The sequence below is a fragment of the Coloeus monedula genome (assembly GCF_965178545.1).
Source record: "Coloeus monedula genome assembly, chromosome: 2".
Lineage (NCBI taxonomy): Eukaryota > Metazoa > Chordata > Aves > Passeriformes > Corvidae > Coloeus > Coloeus monedula.
This window is the reverse complement of record NC_138782.1, coordinates 34,514,375-34,530,804: the sequence shown is the minus strand read 5'-3', so window position 1 is coordinate 34,530,804 and position 16,430 is coordinate 34,514,375. Positions and strand designations below refer to the sequence as shown.

The 16,430-nt window shown below is 43.7% G+C and overlaps 2 protein-coding genes across 3 annotated transcripts in view; one reads left to right on the top strand and one right to left on the bottom strand.

Moving 5' to 3' along the window:
* Positions 1-3,053, bottom strand: part of AARS2 (alanyl-tRNA synthetase 2, mitochondrial) — an 18,765-nt gene extending 15,712 nt beyond the window's left edge. The window contains exons 1-4 of the mRNA XM_082276620.1: positions 2,779-3,053; positions 2,211-2,399; positions 1,416-1,561; positions 455-649 (exon numbers count right to left, since the gene is read on the bottom strand). Of these exons, the coding sequence (XP_082132746.1) occupies positions 455-649; positions 1,416-1,561; positions 2,211-2,399; positions 2,779-3,003 (755 nt within the window). The 5' untranslated portion in view covers positions 3,004-3,053. The remainder of the gene's footprint in view (positions 1-454; positions 650-1,415; positions 1,562-2,210; positions 2,400-2,778) is intronic.
* Positions 3,054-3,108: 55 nt separating this feature from the next.
* On the top strand, positions 3,109-16,043 carry RNF8 (ring finger protein 8). Of its 2 annotated transcripts, none has more exons than XM_082276621.1 (8): positions 3,109-3,381; positions 5,700-5,828; positions 7,337-8,077; positions 9,178-9,240; positions 9,612-9,701; positions 10,862-10,969; positions 11,926-12,130; positions 13,953-16,043. In XM_082276621.1, the coding sequence occupies exons 1-8, from the start codon at positions 3,292-3,294 to the stop codon at positions 14,096-14,098; spliced, it is 1,572 nt and encodes a 523-aa protein (XP_082132747.1). In that variant the 5' UTR covers positions 3,109-3,291; the 3' UTR covers positions 14,099-16,043. The 2 variants fall into 2 exon arrangements, with proteins under 2 accessions (XP_082132747.1, XP_082132748.1); XM_082276622.1 differs by having other exon boundaries at positions 11,926-12,137.
* Positions 16,044-16,430: the final 387 nt, after the last annotated feature.

Genomic DNA, 16,430 nt, shown 5'->3' with positions numbered 1-16,430 from the left:
ATATTTGCAGAGTTCTGTAAACCATGAACACCTGCGACCTTCTAGGACTATGTTTATGGTACAGTAGAAAAATATTTTGACAATGGATGTTTTAGGATTCTAGCCAATCACCCCAGGGGGTGGCTGATCCTTTGACCAATTAGACTATGAAGAAAAAAGTCTATAAAAGAGTTTGTAAAATAATTAAATAAATCAATCTTGCTGCACAATTCCTGCCTGCTGGATCTCTCTCCTCTTCCCTAGAGCTGCAGGATACAGTACTAGCAGTGAAGGTTGAAGAAGACAGGGAAACAAAGCAAAGAGGACCAAGAGCCATGCTCAAATCCCCATAGCTTCTCTCTTGCTCCTGGTATTGCCACCTCCTGGAAAACAGTGGCAAGTCTGAGAATATACACATGATTTTGGAGTCAGGCTAGGGAGAAAGGCTCTGGAGTTCAGATGAGATGCCTGGTACCTGCTGTACTGCATGAAGACCAAGTTCCAGATCTCCACTACATCGGGGTTGCCCTGGTTCACCAGTGCTGCAGCATTTCTGCCACCACCCACATGGTCATAGTGGATCTCTGTGCAGGGACCGCAGGGACCTGTGTCCCCCATCTCCCAGAAGTTGTCCTTCAATGAGTAAGGAAGCACGTGACTGGCAGGCACCCTGGAAAGGCAAACAACAGAGGTGGCAGTGCTGAAGCATATACACAAATCACACAGTAGCCTAGATCACAGAGAAAGTTGGAAGAAAGGAATCCTTTCTTCCTACTACAGACTCAATAAGCAAACACATTAGAATTCCTCTGCTTCTGTTCACAGAGAATTACTCTCCTTAGCAAGATTAAGTGGGCCAAAGCAGACAGGACCCTAGTCTCAGCCCAGAATGACTGGCAAACACAGCCTGGCCCCTGCTGACCGAGACAGGCTCTCCACTAGGTCTATGGAGCACCTTGCTCCTTGGAGCAGAGGCAAGACCTGAACACCATCAGTGGCACAGAGCTGGCTGTCTTGGGTTCAAAGCAGCCTTGGGTACATGCAGCCTGGACTAAGCTCCCAAAGCACAGCAGTGCTCTCTGCAACGGCTGCACCCTCTCACTGAAACAACCATTGCTAGCTTTCAGAGGAGAATGTACTCTCACCATGCAGAGGAAGCAAAGGACTGGAGATCCTGTATGCACTTCATCCACGCCAGCCAGTTTTAGGTACATACCCATCCCTACCGATACTATCTGAGAATGAACCAAAAGTTCAAGAGACCCAGTGAGCTCAGAGCCCAGCTGCCTTCTAACAGCCCAAAGAAACCAGAAACAAAATGGGTTTAAAACATAATCTCTGGCCCCTATAGCTGATGAACTAAAGAGCAAATGCAAAACTGTGCAAAGTGAAATGTCAGCACCTGCTGCTCAGAACCTCTTCTCTAACACGCTTACCCCAGGCGGAGCCACACGTCCCTGCACTCCTCATCTGCGCTCAGCCCCAGCGAGGGGTCTCCACCAAAATAGGTGACGTAGAGACGATCTCTGGGGATCTCATAGACCTCTGTCAAGAGCTCCCAGGCCATGCTACATGCCTCCTCCTGAGCAGGTAGGGAACATAAACGAAGCACAGTAATTCAGGAAGGGTCTTTAGAATGGGAGTCAAACAACAAAGACGTTAATTTCAGCTGTTTCTCTCCTTTTCTCATTTTCAAGTGTATTTCAAAGAGCAGGATGAGGGTCAGGAGAGTGAGACAGATCATTGCTGCCAGCAGAAAAGTGACATTCCTAAAATGTTATGAGACCTTCAGCATGGTGTGCATCTATGTGCTCACCAGCAGAGTTACATGGATATTTTTTTTTTCACAGAAAAAATGTATTCATTCACCAGCTAAAAAACCTAGCATTCTTTATTCTTCTTCCCTTTTCAAACTTACTAGTAATAAGCATCAAATGAACTGGTAACATCTTTTCACCATATTAAATGGTCAACACTGGCATTCTCACAGAAAACCTTGATTTTTATGTGTTGGTCACAGCTGTAAAAGGCTGAGTGCTTTGAGAGTCTGCAGGGCACATTTAGTGACAGAGCCCATCAGCTGACCATCTCTGCTCCAGGCCACAGAGCTCCCAGGAAGTAATTTGGACCTTACCAAAACACCTTCTGCACACATTCCTATGGCACTACAGCACAACTCCAAAAGAAAGGCTGCGTTTTCCCCTAGAAAGGGTTCACTCCTATCACCTCACCTTAAAGTAATCCCCAAAGGACCAATTCCCCAGCATCTCGAAGAATGTGTGATGGTAAGTATCTCGGCCCACATCCTCCAGATCGTTGTGCTTCCCTCCGGCACGCACACACTTCTGGCTGTTCACCACCCGCCGGTGCTGGGCCAGCTCGCTCTGGGGGTGCACCGTGCCCAGGAAAATGGGCTTGAACTGGAAATGAGAGACATTCGCTATTGACAGATGCCACCCAGCGCAGGGGGCTGCGCCTGGGGCTCCTGAAACACAGAACGGGTCACGCTGGAAGGGACCACAGTGGGTCATCTGGTCCAACCTCCCTGCTTAAGCAAGTTCGTTCTAGAACACATGGCACAGGATTGTGTTCAGACAGTTCTTAACTACAGCCAGTGAGGGAGACTCCCACAGCACTACGGCACTACGAGAGGCGTCCGGGAGGACGGCGGCGCGGGGAGCCCAAAGCACCACCGGAGACCTCCTTGGTAGGGGACACCCCAAGCCCGGCCGCGCTCCTCTGGAGACGCGGAAGCGCCGGGGAGCCGGAGGAGGGGAGGAGCGGGAGCGGGGAAAGCACCTGGTTCATGCCCGCGTTTACGAAGAGAAGGCGCGGGTCGCCGCGGGGCCGCACGGAGGCCGAGGGCAGGCGGCGGTGGCCGTGGCGCTCCTCGAAGAAGCGCAGGAAGGCGGCGCGGATGTGCCCCGCCGACGGGCAGGCGGCACCGCCGCGGCAGGGGCTGCAGCGCCAGCGCCACGGCACCGCCAGCAGCAGCCGCCGCCGCAACCGGGCGGCCGCAGCCATGGCGGCCCACGGCGGATGGCAGCGCCGGGACGCCCGGAAGGGGCGGTGCGAGTGGAAGGCGGGACACGCAGGAGGGCGGCGGGACTGCGGGGAGGCACCGCGGGACAGTGGGAAAGCGCCGCGCCATCGTCCCAGCGGGCTGCTGCGGCGCACGCGCGGCTTCCCGTCTCGGCCCGGACTCAGTCAGGGGCGGCCGTCCCGTCCCGTCCCGTCCCGTCCCGTCCCGTCCCCGCCGCCTCCGCAGCAGCAGCGATCGCTCCGGCCGGTCGCGGTGGGCGGGCGGGCGCCATGGCGGTGCGCGGGGTGCCGCGCCTGGCCTGGTGCCTCCGCCGCGTCGGGGCCAGCTGCGACTGGCTGCTGCTGGAGGCCGGCACGCAGGTGAGACGCGCCGGGCTCCGGCTCCTCGGGGCGGGCGGGTGGGCACGGCTCTCGGGACGCAGTTTCGGGGGTCTCCTTCTTTCTTACAGCGCTTCCCAGGAGGAAGAAGCACCGCCTCGTCGCGCTTAAGGAGCAGCCGCCGTTCGTGGCCGTTCGGAGGGGCCGCCCGGCCTCCCCGCCGGTAACGCCCCGGTAACGCCCGAGGGTGCTGGAGTCGCCTTGGCCAAGCCTTCGCTTGTTTATATCTTTAAACTGTGTCGCATTTAGATAGAGTTGTTCGTGTGACGGTAACGTAAGTGAGAAGGAAGGGAGTCTGTAGCCTAAGTAACAAGGCGATGCTTTGGCGAGGTTAACAGTACATAAGGCGTAAGGCATTCAGGTGTAAACGAGGTCGCATTTAAATTGTTTGGTTATGTTTTGGTGCGGTACAGAAATAGCCGTTTTTTCAGCGATCGCGTTTTTTAATTGAAAAACGGGCCCCGGTATTCTTCCCTGAAACCCAGCAGGCAAAGACATGTGGTGAGGTTGGGGCAGTGTAAAAGGATTGCTCTTCTGGTGGTCAAAACCAGGTAGGTAGGTGGTGTGGTGATGCTGTGGCCAATGCCTTTGTGCTCACACACTGCAAAAGGCACCCATCCTTAAGCAAATGTGTACTTTTGTTACTTTCCCATCATGGACTTGAAACCCTGAGGTGTGCAGATATGCTCGGTGAAGGACTGGAGATAACACGTCTAGAGAACTTGCAGCCAGGCTGCTGATAGTTGTGTAGAGAATCCAGTTTAGGATGTTACTGCTCTGATTGTCTGCACAGTGGTTGTCAGAGGCAGCAGGGAGGCTGATGGCATTCTGGTGCTGTAGGTATGGCCAGGCCAGAGAGCGCGAACAGCTTTTTCTGGGGATTTAAATCATAATCGTAGAATATCCTGAGTTGGTAGGGACCCACGAGGTTCACTGAGTCCAACTCCTGACTCTGCACAGGACAGCCCTAAGAATCACACCACATGCCTGAGAGTGTTGTCCAAACACTTCTTGAACCCTGTCAGGCTTGGTGCTGTGACCACTTTGGTGCTGAAGGACACTGCTGAGGTGTGGGGGTGTGCTCTGACTTGCCAGTACTGCTGTGAGCAGCACTGAACTCCAGCAGGCGAGTGGTAACATCTTGGACCCCTGTTTGCTAAATGAACTTGATCAAGAGGGAGTTCTGTGACTGGTCCTGCTTTCTCTCACTCGTATTGGTGTGTGAGGCGCTGCAGATGTGTCTGACTGGGCTCTGAGGATGCCACTGCAGGAACAAGTGCAAAGCTGATTTTATGTTTGAATCCCTCTGAAGAGAGGAGTCTTTATCCACTCGAGTCTCTGTACCTCTTACATATGCAATCCATGTTGACAGAACACTAATCTATATGAAACATTTAAGTGGTAGGCACCAACGTGGTTAAGTTTGCTTTTGTCATCTTATTTTGCTTCTTTGCCTTTGGTTATGACATGGGAGTCTGAGTTCTTGCTCTAAACTCAAGGTGAGACCTGCTCAGGTAGTGCAGTGCACAGATGAATTGAGAGAAGTGTGCAGAGGAGGCAGCAGAGAGAGGGAGAGCAGGGGTGTGCTTTAAATGGCAATCTGAAATTAGATGAGATTTAATAAGATACTGTGCAATGGTACAATTAAATTATGTGCCTTCTTCCAGAAGATACTATTAGAGTCTAATCCAGTTATTTAGATTACTTTCACTACTGGTTATGTATCTACTGGCATGTAGCTTAGATTCTGAGCCATAAGATCGATGGTGGGATTGACAAAAGTATCATGTATTTAAAGCAATTTGGAGTGTGCACTTTTTTGATGGCACTTTTCTGGGCTATTTTTCCCTGTATCTTTCCTGATCACAAACGGTTGAACAGATGCAACCAGCAAAAGAAGAGGGTAAGAAGTAATCTTGAGACCCACACGCAGTACTGCTGGTTTGAAGAAATGGTGTTTGGTTAGGTAATGACTGAGGTGGGACACAGATGGTTTGTGAGTGGCTTTGAGCAGCTTTGCTGCTGAGGAAGATTTCCATGAAACCAAGGCTGTAATGTGCCTCAGAGAAATCAAATTTTCCTCAGTGGGAGAGAAAGATAATACTTAAAACTTTATAAGTTTCCATTTTCTATCTACTCTTAAATGTAGATAGAAATGAAAGAAAATCATATTATGCCAGAATTTTTGGAAATAACCATAAGATGTTGATCTAGATTTTTGCTGTACTTAAATTGAAATGACATAAACTGAATTTACCATGTCATTGCTGATTGCAGTTACTAAACTACTTTATTTTTAGGTAACCATAGGCCGAGGATTAGATATCACGTACCAGCTGGTGTCAAAAACCTGTCCCTTGATGATCTCTCGTAAACACTGTGTCTTCCAGCAGAATGCAGAAGGGCAGTGGACTGTCAAGGATAACAAGGTACAGAGACCAATTGAAGACCCTGGACTGTGAGATTCATTGAATGGAATCCATTGTTTGGGATCTAGCAATGTATGGGCTATGATACAGTATGATATAAGTGTGATAGAAGTCCATGGGAATGTGTCTTGCCTGTTGTGCACTTCCAGCAGGAAATTTCAGTCTGCTGCAGTTGGGATGCAAACTGTATTACCTTCTGTATGTAGACCCACCTCTTGGTTTAGCATTTTTCAGACCATTGTGGCCCTGCCAAGGGTACTTTGCAGTCTGTGAACCTGTTTTGTGTCGCTTTCTTAAAAAATACCCTATGAATTTTGACATAAAATCTTATCTTTTCAAAAGGATAATGTTCTTTAATTATAATAAACTTCAACAAGAATCTAGTGTTAGAAAAACCACGTTTCATGTTGTGTTCAAACAAGCTTCTCCTGAAAGTTCTTCTCAGCTGATTAGAATAAAACATGGATGTCAAAGTCCTCACCTGGGTCTCACTTTGACTTCAGTAATCTGTTTTTTTATGTCATGATCTCTCCACTTTCTCATTCAGTGTGAAAACTGTAAAATGGATAATTTGCTTTAAAACAGCACTGGTAGAACAAAAATGTTCAACACATCATGCAGATTTGAAGGATGTTTGGGTCAACAGCAGATTGGTCAGAAAGGAATGGAGTGGCTACTATTAAAATTACACTGCTCTTAAACAAAAGCCTCTTGTAGTACATGTATAAACTTGAAAACTTAATGGTACTGCATGATAAGAAACATCTACCATAGATTAACTATTAACACTTCCTCTGTATCATCACTGTTGACCAGTCACTGTTGACCAGTCGGTCAGCTCGTTCCACTGAATCTCGTTGAGATATGTCAGTTCCTAGTGTTTCTGCAATTCATCATGAGCACAGACCAGTTTTGCTGTTTTCAAAAACTATTTCTTGAGCTAATATTAAAACCTTTTTTGTGCTTTGAACATTATCTCTAGAAGAACATTTTCCTTCTTCTTTATATTCTCCTTGTATTTATGGAAAACTTTGTTTCCTTCAAGGAGTATAACCAATGCTTCTTTTTCTTTCCTGTTTTTTTCCCTGGAATTTCAGGTAGCATTCATTGTCAAGAATAATTACTGCAGTATTCCATGTTCCTTACAATGATCTATTGTGGAGTCTTTTTATTAGTTAGTTCTTATTTCTGAAGTTTTTGTGCAGGTTTTTCCCCTCAGAGTTCATTGTTTTCCTTCTGCATAAGCATGTGTGTCAAAATGTTCTTGGTGCTTGTACACAAAATCTATAATGCAAGAATAATGTGCAGTAAATAATACAATGCAGTAACTGTAATAAATGGAACACTGAGCCAATAAATTGGATATTACAAGGTTTATTTAAAGAGGTGGCTTGTTCTGATTGAAGCACTGAAGAGGTTGGCTGTGTTTATTTACAGTTTCCAGAAATAACTTGCAGAGGACTCTGTAACTACATATTAAATTTTGGTGATTCTGTGTTTATTGGCAGAGTCTAAATGGAGTCTGGCTTAACAAACAGCGCCTGGATCCATCAAAAGTCTATCCTATTGCTGAAGGAGACCGTATCCAGTTGGGAGTGCCTTTGGAAAACAGAGAGACTGCTGAATATGAGTACGAAGTAATTCAAGATGAATGGGAGAAAATTAGACCCTTTTTAGCCCAAAGAAGTGACCTGGGGAAAGCTAAGAGTTCAAGAACTAAACGTAAATTTAGTTTGGAGGAATTGGAGACATCTGCATCAGAAGGCCCTTCAAACTCCAGATGCAAAAGAGACAGAATGTCCTGTGACAATGAACCTTTGGATAAATCATGGGGACAGGTGGAAGAGGCCAAACGGCTAACAGAGAAGATGGATGTCAAGCTGCCCTCTCCTGGACCCAGTGAGGGCGATAGTGGTCCAGTGCCTGGTAGCCCTGTTCACTCCAAGAAAGCTGTGACTGTCCCCCAGAATGACCAGAAAGGCTCCAGTCTTGCAGAGTCATGGACTGGCTTGAAAATGCTGAGGAAATCTCTAGTAGATACAATGAAATTAAAGGTCAAAGTGCAGGAGAAGCAGACTGCAGTTCTAAATGTGAAACAGAAGCACAGGAAATGTGATCAGAAGGAGATCCTGGTAATGGAACAGGAGCTGCAGGAGTTGCAGAACCAACTCTGCATGGAACAAGAGCATCAGCAGCAGCAGGTGGAAGAGCTGGAGAGGACATTCTGTAAAGAGCAGCAGAAGCTAGAGGTATAGTGGTGGTAATAATTTTGGCCTGTGTCTTCACATTTATGGAATGCCTCGTATAAGGCATTGATCCAAAATAGCTCTTGAGCTATACAGTAACATAAGTAGTGTTTGTGTGAATTACCTCTGCTAAAATTATCGTGGAAGTACTTTAACTTAGTATGTAACATAGTGCACGTACCAAAAGAAAGTGCAGAGACAGAAGAGATTTGGCTGCATGGGGAATTTAAAAAAGGTGCAAAATAAAGCATTTCAGTTGGTAAAGAAGCATGTTTTTAAATAAAAAATGAAAGTCTTTGCCTGATCTCTCATGGTTACGAAGAAGACAAGTTGAAAAGTAATAACTTTAAGTGTGAATTTCTCTCAGTATATGGCTGAAATAATGCCCAGTTTGCATGGCAAATGCACTGTCTTTACAATCAATGAAATATTGCATGCCTTAATCCTTGGAGGGAGGGAGATTCTTTTCCTACTTCCAAAAAACCCTTTCTTGCAATCTGTAAGTACCTTTAAGCAGTAAGTGTATGTGATGAGTTGCTTTTTTGGTAACAGACCAAAATATGTTCAAACTTGAGACTGCTCAAAATCTGGTTTAAAGAAAGTAAGGATTTGTCTTGGAGTGAGTTTAATGATTTATCAGTTACTTCCTTAAAGTCTTCCTTAATGTAAAGATACCAGTATCAGAAATACAGAAACTTTGGAGTTGTGTCCTTAGAAATAGTAGGAAGTTTACGTGGAGCTTTAGGTATCTCTGACCTCTTTGAATGTGCGCAAAGATAGAGTTGCAGCTTTTAAACCGTTCATGATCTCTTTGCTGCTATGAATACGCTGGTGCCTTTTGAGCTAGAATAATGCAGAGGTATTCCAAATAAGGAACTGTGAATGATATATCCATTTTAACTCTTCACAGTAAATGATAGCTCTAATTTCTGTTGTACACATGTAACACTAGAGCAGAACATCTCACCATTTGTTGAAAATCAGTGTTGTTTCTTTAAGCATATCCTCTAAAGAGAGTATGCAGAGCAGTAATTTTCTGTCTCTTACGTTCTTCAAGTCTTTTTTTTTTTTGTCCCACTTCTTACCCCCCCACCCCCACCCAGGGAGAAAAGTGGCAACAAGGGGAAGAGAATCTGAAGGAGCAGCTGGCCCAGGTCCTGCAAGAGGCAAGTGATTATGGGTCTAGGTTTGGTGTAACTATGTAACTCAGATATTTAAATCTTTCCAAGTATTGTGGCCTCTTGGTAGAAGACAAGGACTTTGCCTTACGTGACTGTAAAACCTAACTGAAATGAAAGAGTAACCTGGAGGAGGGAATGCAAAGTGTGATGGCACTGGGAAGGTCCTAAATAACTGGCAGTACATTCCAATTTTAAGTTATGGATAAACTGCCTTAACACCTCAACTCATATGTGTTGCTGCTCTAGGAGGAGATTAGGAGAAATGAGTATGCTGAACCTTATGACTATGGCCATGTATTTTTAATAGGATAGCTTATAATGGCGTTCTTATAACTTCTGGAATGGTATTGTTACAGCATCGTGCTTTGATGGAAGAACTGAATCGTAATAAAAAAGATTTTGAGGAGATAATTCGAGCCAAGAATAAAGAACTTGAAGAAACCAAGGTAAGGAATAACTGCATTCTTAGTTTTAATCATAAGTGAAACATGATATGCTGCAGCAGAGGAAGTGGTTTAACATTTGCTTTGGCTCTGCCTGGATTCCTATAGTGCAAAATTTCTGTGTTTTGAGGTGGCAGCTGACTCTGGTTTCCAGCACTGGGGGAGGTGGCACCTTGCTCTTTTCATAAATTAGTATTGAACAGTTGTTACTAGATCTTTCTCGATCACGAAGAAAGCCCAAAGCACCTGAACTGTGCATTGTGGGAGAGAAGTGGGCCCACTGCACCTTTTATTTAAAAAACAAACAAAAAACCCCAAACCAAAAACAACAGGAAAAAGCCCACCGACAAACCAAAAGTGTTTGAAAAGTGAGGCTCTTCATTTTCAGTTAAAGCGCATTCAAGTAAAACTGCAGTGTGTCAGCAATTCTATAAGGGAGTGTAGGACTGAAGCAACATGGAGTTTGAATAATGAATGAGATAAGCCACAGTTCTTCCTGCCCTTGACACAAAGTGATGAGTGGAAAATAATTAAGGAGATCCTTTCCTGTGTCTTAGTTTTTAGAAATTATGCACCACTGACAATTTGCTGGTTTTTTTAATGTCATCTTTGGAAATTTGTTGCTGTTTCAACTATAGCTTCAATTAGAAGAATTTTTCTGTTATTTTTAGAAGATGGAGCGGGTACCTAGCCTAATCAGCCTAATTTAACTCTTAACAAGTAAATAAAAAGATTATTGGGTTGTTAAATGCAAGTAAATGTTTTAAACTTCAGTGCTTCCTTTTTTAAACATTTGAGGTGTTTTGTCTGTTGAGTGTTTTGCTTTTTATATCAGGCATCAAAAATAAGTTGATTAAAGCCAAACTCTTGCCAGGAACAAGTTGAAAAAGATTGCTCAGGTGGTAGTTCCTTTAGGCTGAAAGGAATTTTGGTAATGGCTGCTGTTCTTCCTTCCAAGTTCTCTGTAGTGGATGGGAATATTCTCAGTATTGCTGAGACTACAAAGAGGAGAGAGGTTACAGATCTGGGTATATAATAGATCTCCACTCCACTTGACATGTGGAGATTTGCAGTATGATTTTCTTCCCCTACACACACACTTCTGCCAATTGAGAAAAACCTTGTTCTTTGTTGATACACAACCCCATGTACTTTTCCACTAGGAGGAGAAGGAAAAGGTGAGAGCCCAAAAAGAAGAGGTGTTGAATCAGATGAATGATGTGTTGGAGAATGAGTTGCAGTGCACAATCTGTTCTGAGCACTTTATCGAGGTATGTTTAAACCTGTATGGGTTTGCAGTAAAAAAGAGACTTGAGAAGCTTTCCATAGTTCTATTAAAGCAATATTTAAGCCTTTTTCTTTACTTCACTTGTTTAACAGTCCCAACAGACCCACAGTGAGTTGTGGGAAAGAGTCAATCCAGAAATCTGTTCTGTCTGCCCTGACTCTTTGCTTGACAGCAGGTTCAGCTTTAATGTCTCTACTTGCATAAACATGAGTGCTTAATCCTTGAATGCACATGAGTTTGGAGCACTTGCGTGGGTTTTTAAACTGGTGCTCTGAGTTGCTGCTGACAGCTACTTGGGCAAGAATTATTTTGTAGTGGGCCTTGCTTTAAGATGACTAGGGTTGGACTGTGTGAGGTTTAGATATATGGAGAGGTTAGTAAAGGAGGGGAAGTACGGTATTCAATCAAGTCCTGAGATGTTTATATTGTTCAGATAAACTCTTTCTTTGTGAAATTGGCCTGTTTTCATTTGATTCTACAAGTAATAGGCTATGCTCATCATGTAGACTGTTATTTTTGTTCTACTTTGCTGTAAGTTCAGTTTCATGACATTATGTTTTACTGTGGGAAACCTGATGTGTTAGCCTTGTTGTAACAGCTTAAGAGCTAGCTGAAATTTTAATTTCTGGTTTCTCAGTATATTAAGATGCTATTCTGAAGTTATGTGAGTTTTTCCATAATTTATTCTTTTCAAATTGGGGAAACTTGTAATAAAATTAATGCATTTTGACTTGCTACGACTCCATTAACTGACTTGTAAAATGGCCTGACCTCTGGCATGGGAGAGTTTGTGTGTGACTCCTGCAAAGGCCCTAAAGGCTTTAGGCTCTCCAGTCCCTTTCCTTATACAAAAAATTCATCTAACACTTCCCTGTGTTTTTGCTCGACAATGCCTGTGCAAGCATGCTCTGACCAGTATCCTTGTGCTGAATTCCACAGGCGGTCACTCTGAACTGTGCTCACAGCTTCTGCTCCTACTGTATCAATGAGTGGACGAAACGTAAAGGGGAGTGCCCTATCTGCAGGCAGGAGATCAAGTCAAAGACGCGCTCTCTGGTGCTGGATAACTGCATTGACAGGATGGTAGAAAACCTGGATGTGGAAATGAAAGAGCATCGCCTGACCCTTATCAGAGAGCGGAAAGGTGAGAGGTGGGTGGATGTGGCATGACGAGTACAATCTCTTATTCCATCTATTTTGTACAACTTTCTTTGGCACCTATATACCAAGAAGATGCTCGGGGAATGCTGCAGAAACACTAAAAAAGTAATAATGAGATCTCTTGAATAACTAGCTTTACTGCACAGTAAAACAAAATTAATACAAATTTGGGAAGAGACTTCAGTATGAATTCCACAGTCTGGCGGGACAGCTTAATTTAACCACGCTAAAGGTTATGCTCTTTCAAAGAGATCACTTAGAATGGTCCTTGAAAAATTTACCAGGCACTTCTGATTAAACTGTGGAGTATATAATTACAGAAACTCAACAGACCTGACAAGAAGCTCTGAATTCTTTTCTCTGTGCTAGATTTATGTAGGAAATCTCTGAAAGAGACACTGGTATATCACATAAATGTATGACTGAACTGACAGTTGCTCTGACATGTTTATTTTTGTGCAGTTAAAGCCACTGTGGCTTATGGGCATAATGTCTTGTCTAGTTGTTGCTAAAATACTGTGCATGATGGAGATAGCTTTAATAAAACCTCCAGTATGGGTTATTCCTAATCTGCTTCTTTCTTCTAAATTTATTTCTAGAGCACTTGACACTGGTATCTAGGTGCTGAAATGTAGATGTCTTTTCCTGCTACCCCTTAAATTTCTATTGCTGTGTTCCCTTAAGTAATTGTCTTGTTTTCCGTTCATAGAGATGAGTGCATGATCCTTAATTTTGCAATGTATCAAGCCTTTTACCAAAAGAAAGGTGCTTTTGAAACCTTTCAGATGCACCATGGTGACACAGAATGACATCACTAAGCAGTGCTAGTTCAAGCCTAGTTACCTGTGCAACCCTCTCAGTCTGATTCCCTCAGGAAATGCTGCATTGCTCAGAGGCTGCCCAGCTCAGCTACAAGAATTGCTTTTACCTCTGAGGCAGCCCTTGTGCAATGTGTGCATCTGCAGAGTGCCACAGCGCTCCTGAAGTGTCTCATCAGGTAACTAATGGGCACTAGCTGAAGTGGTGCCTTCATTGGAGCCCAGTGTGTGCTAAACCATGCTCTTCATCCTTGTTTGAGCAAAAAGCCAATGAGTTCACAACCTATCTTCAGAAATATCTACCTGTAGGAAATCATTTAGATTCACCGTGACACGCTTCAGCTGGAAGGTGAAATGATTTCTCTGCCTTTTTTTGTTCAGTGATGGAAACATTTTGATTGAAATGAAGATAACTACCTGTCTATTTAAAATTAATTCTTAAGAAATATACCTGCTGAAAGAAGAATAATGTTGCAAGTGGCACTTCAGAAGCTGTCATGGCTTTCCAAAAACCTTTCTAAGAGTCTTAGTAGCCCCGGCACCAGAAGGACAGCTTGCAGTCTTAAACAGATGAAACTTTTGATGAGGCTGTAAGTGTCCTGAACAATCATTACTTGTTTGAGAGTCCCTTACACATTTTTTCTTTCCCTCTCATACCTGGCAAGGCACTGTAATAGTTAGCCACTTCCATTGCCAGTTGTGTGCTGTGAAGGGGTGGAGAATGTCTCCTCCTCATCTGTGTTACCTTAATAGGAAAAGACATATAGAGCACTTTAGAACACTTAAGAAAACAAGAAAACAAACCCCATACCTTTGTTCTTTTATGTTGAAAACTGAGAAGAAAAAGGCCTTTGTCCTGCAGCTTGAAAGACCTATTGCAAACTGACAGTGAGAAGATATAGAATAGTTTCAAGGACAGGTAGTAATTTAACACTTGTGGGTACAGTGGTCACAGCTAACTTTTGTATCTGTGTGTTTTAAATGCAGAGAAACAGAATGTGATGGTGAAACCAGCCACAGACAATGACAACGGTGTCCCTTCTTCCACCTACTCCATCTTGTCAAGGAGCAGTTGTGAGAGTGAGGACTCTGAGGAGGATTCTTCCTATAGTGAAAGCTACTATGTTATCTGAACACTGTAACTGCAGATTCATTGCCTGTGTGCTACCCAGAACCAACCTAATGGTGTTTGGTTGACTGCTGCTGGAGGAATGGACTGGGCACCTGGAAGAACTCTGTGAAGAGGCTGGAGCTGGAAACTAGGAGCATTTGGAAGAAGGATCTTGGTTTCCAAATGAATGCACAGAAGCTTGATCTCTAAAACAAAATTGGGTTTGTGAGAAAACAGACTGCCATTATGCTGGCTAATTGGTATACAAACCTAAACTTCCATGATAGCTTGTGACCTGCTTGGTGTAATGAAATAGTTTGTATAGCATCATTGCCCTTTCCTTAGTGAATTACATGTTTACATGTGTACACCAGTTTCCCTTATTTCAGGCAGAAGAGGGAATGTCCCAAGCCTTTTGAGAACTTGGCCATCCCCACCAGCAGGCAGGAGATAGGTATATCAGGAAGAAGTGCCAGTGTGGGTTTTCTTCTTGAATTTCATATGGCAGCAAGGGTCATCTCAGGCCTTTGGCATTAAAGGTAATAAAGGGTGGGACACAGACACTGTTGGCCGCAAGTGCATTGTAAGCTACCTGCTGGCCATCAGCTTGCTCTGTTTATGTAGCCCATTTTCCATTAGATAGGGATGGAGGAGATGAAATCTTCCAGAGTTCTTTAGCTAGTGTTCTTCTCATGTAGTGTCTCTGGTTTGTTCCCTCTTCAGGCTTTTTGCATAAAGGGTTTTAGAACTGGGAAGCAGCAGTGACTTTAAAGACATATAATCAGCAGCAAGAGAGGAATCTCCACCTCTTCAGGTGCACTGCTGTCCAAATCACTGAAATGTCCTGTTGGCAGGGTAGGAAAGCAGTGTATGTAGACAACCACAAGGCACAGAATGAAGCCCTTCATTTTATTGTTTACAAGACATCACTGTTGAGCCGTGGGTTGTACTACCCTCACAGCAAATCACTCATTCCTAAGAGACTGATCAAGTCTTGCCTCATCCTGTCATGTATTTGTCTATCAAGTTCCATTCCAGTGACTTATGCTTTTGACTTAGCTGTTACATGGAAAGAACTGTTACACTGTGAGAAGAGGATGGGGAAGCCCTTGTCATCTGTAATATATCTTTGGCTCTTCGTATATACTTTTTGGTTTCTACGTTAATTTTGTTTAAGAACGGAAATATAAATCCATTTCTGCATTAGTCTTCTTTGGTGCAGCCACTGAGATGAATGTCTTCTAGTTGTCTTTAGACTTCTTAGAGAAAACAGATTATCTCATTTAATAACTTTGTGTCACGTTTTGATTGCTGTACGCAGTGTGACTACTTTAAAGTTATTTCAGACTTTTGTATTCAGGAACTGATAAAAGACAACCCAGTCCTTCAGGACTGTGACTACTCTAATGCTAATTTAATAGCTATCATACCTCTTGCCTTCTTCCACCAAGAAAGATCCCATTAAAAAGGTGCATGAATGATGATGCTGTCCTAAGGAAGTAGTGCATTCTGACAAATTTGGTCAGTAGGATTTAAACAGGGGAGGCCTGATCTGTGGGCCAGGCAACTTGGTTAAAACTTTAGTGTAAGGTTTCTTTTGTGAAGGACACACTACATCTTCTGTATTCTTCTTTCTCTTTTAATGTTCACTTTCTGTATGTGCTCTTGGAAGTTTCTTTTATGAATAGATGCTTTCTAGAATGTGCAAGAGAAGAGCATTCCTCAAAATGCTCATGAAATAGGCTGATGTGGAACAGGTATTCCCAATGAAGAGGAGTAGAAGGAAAATACTCTGGTTCCATAGGACTGCAAATTCTTCTACTCTGTAACTCTTCCATATTGTTGTGCTTTTCTTCTCATTTCATTTTGCAAAATACATATTTATTTTATTATGTTGGTGCTTATGCATATTGCAGAGAAGGATAATGCTTCCCTCGGTAACAGAGTGGTAATCTTCAGTTTGAAAAGAGTTTGTCCTCTTTTCACTAGAACACAAATGTAAGTGGTGTATACCAAATTATTTTCGCTCTTACTGGTAGGTGCACAGTGTGTACACGTCCACAGAGGGAGGTTAAGTATTCATATTGTTCACTTACAAAAGGTTTTCATTGACAAAAGCAGACCTGTATATCTAGCAGTGTGCTCTCCTTTGCTCTAAGCTCTGGATCCTTTCTTCTACTTGGTTGTACTTGGATGTGCCCTTGGAGATGTCATGCCCTGAACTGTTACCTGTCTTGGGATGGCATCAAGCACTTGCAGATGTCAGGTTACAGCTGAGCTAGTCACAGATGATGCATGGCAGGTTCAAGACCTGCTGTTTTGCCTTGAAGACAGCTGTCAGGTAGCGTGATAAT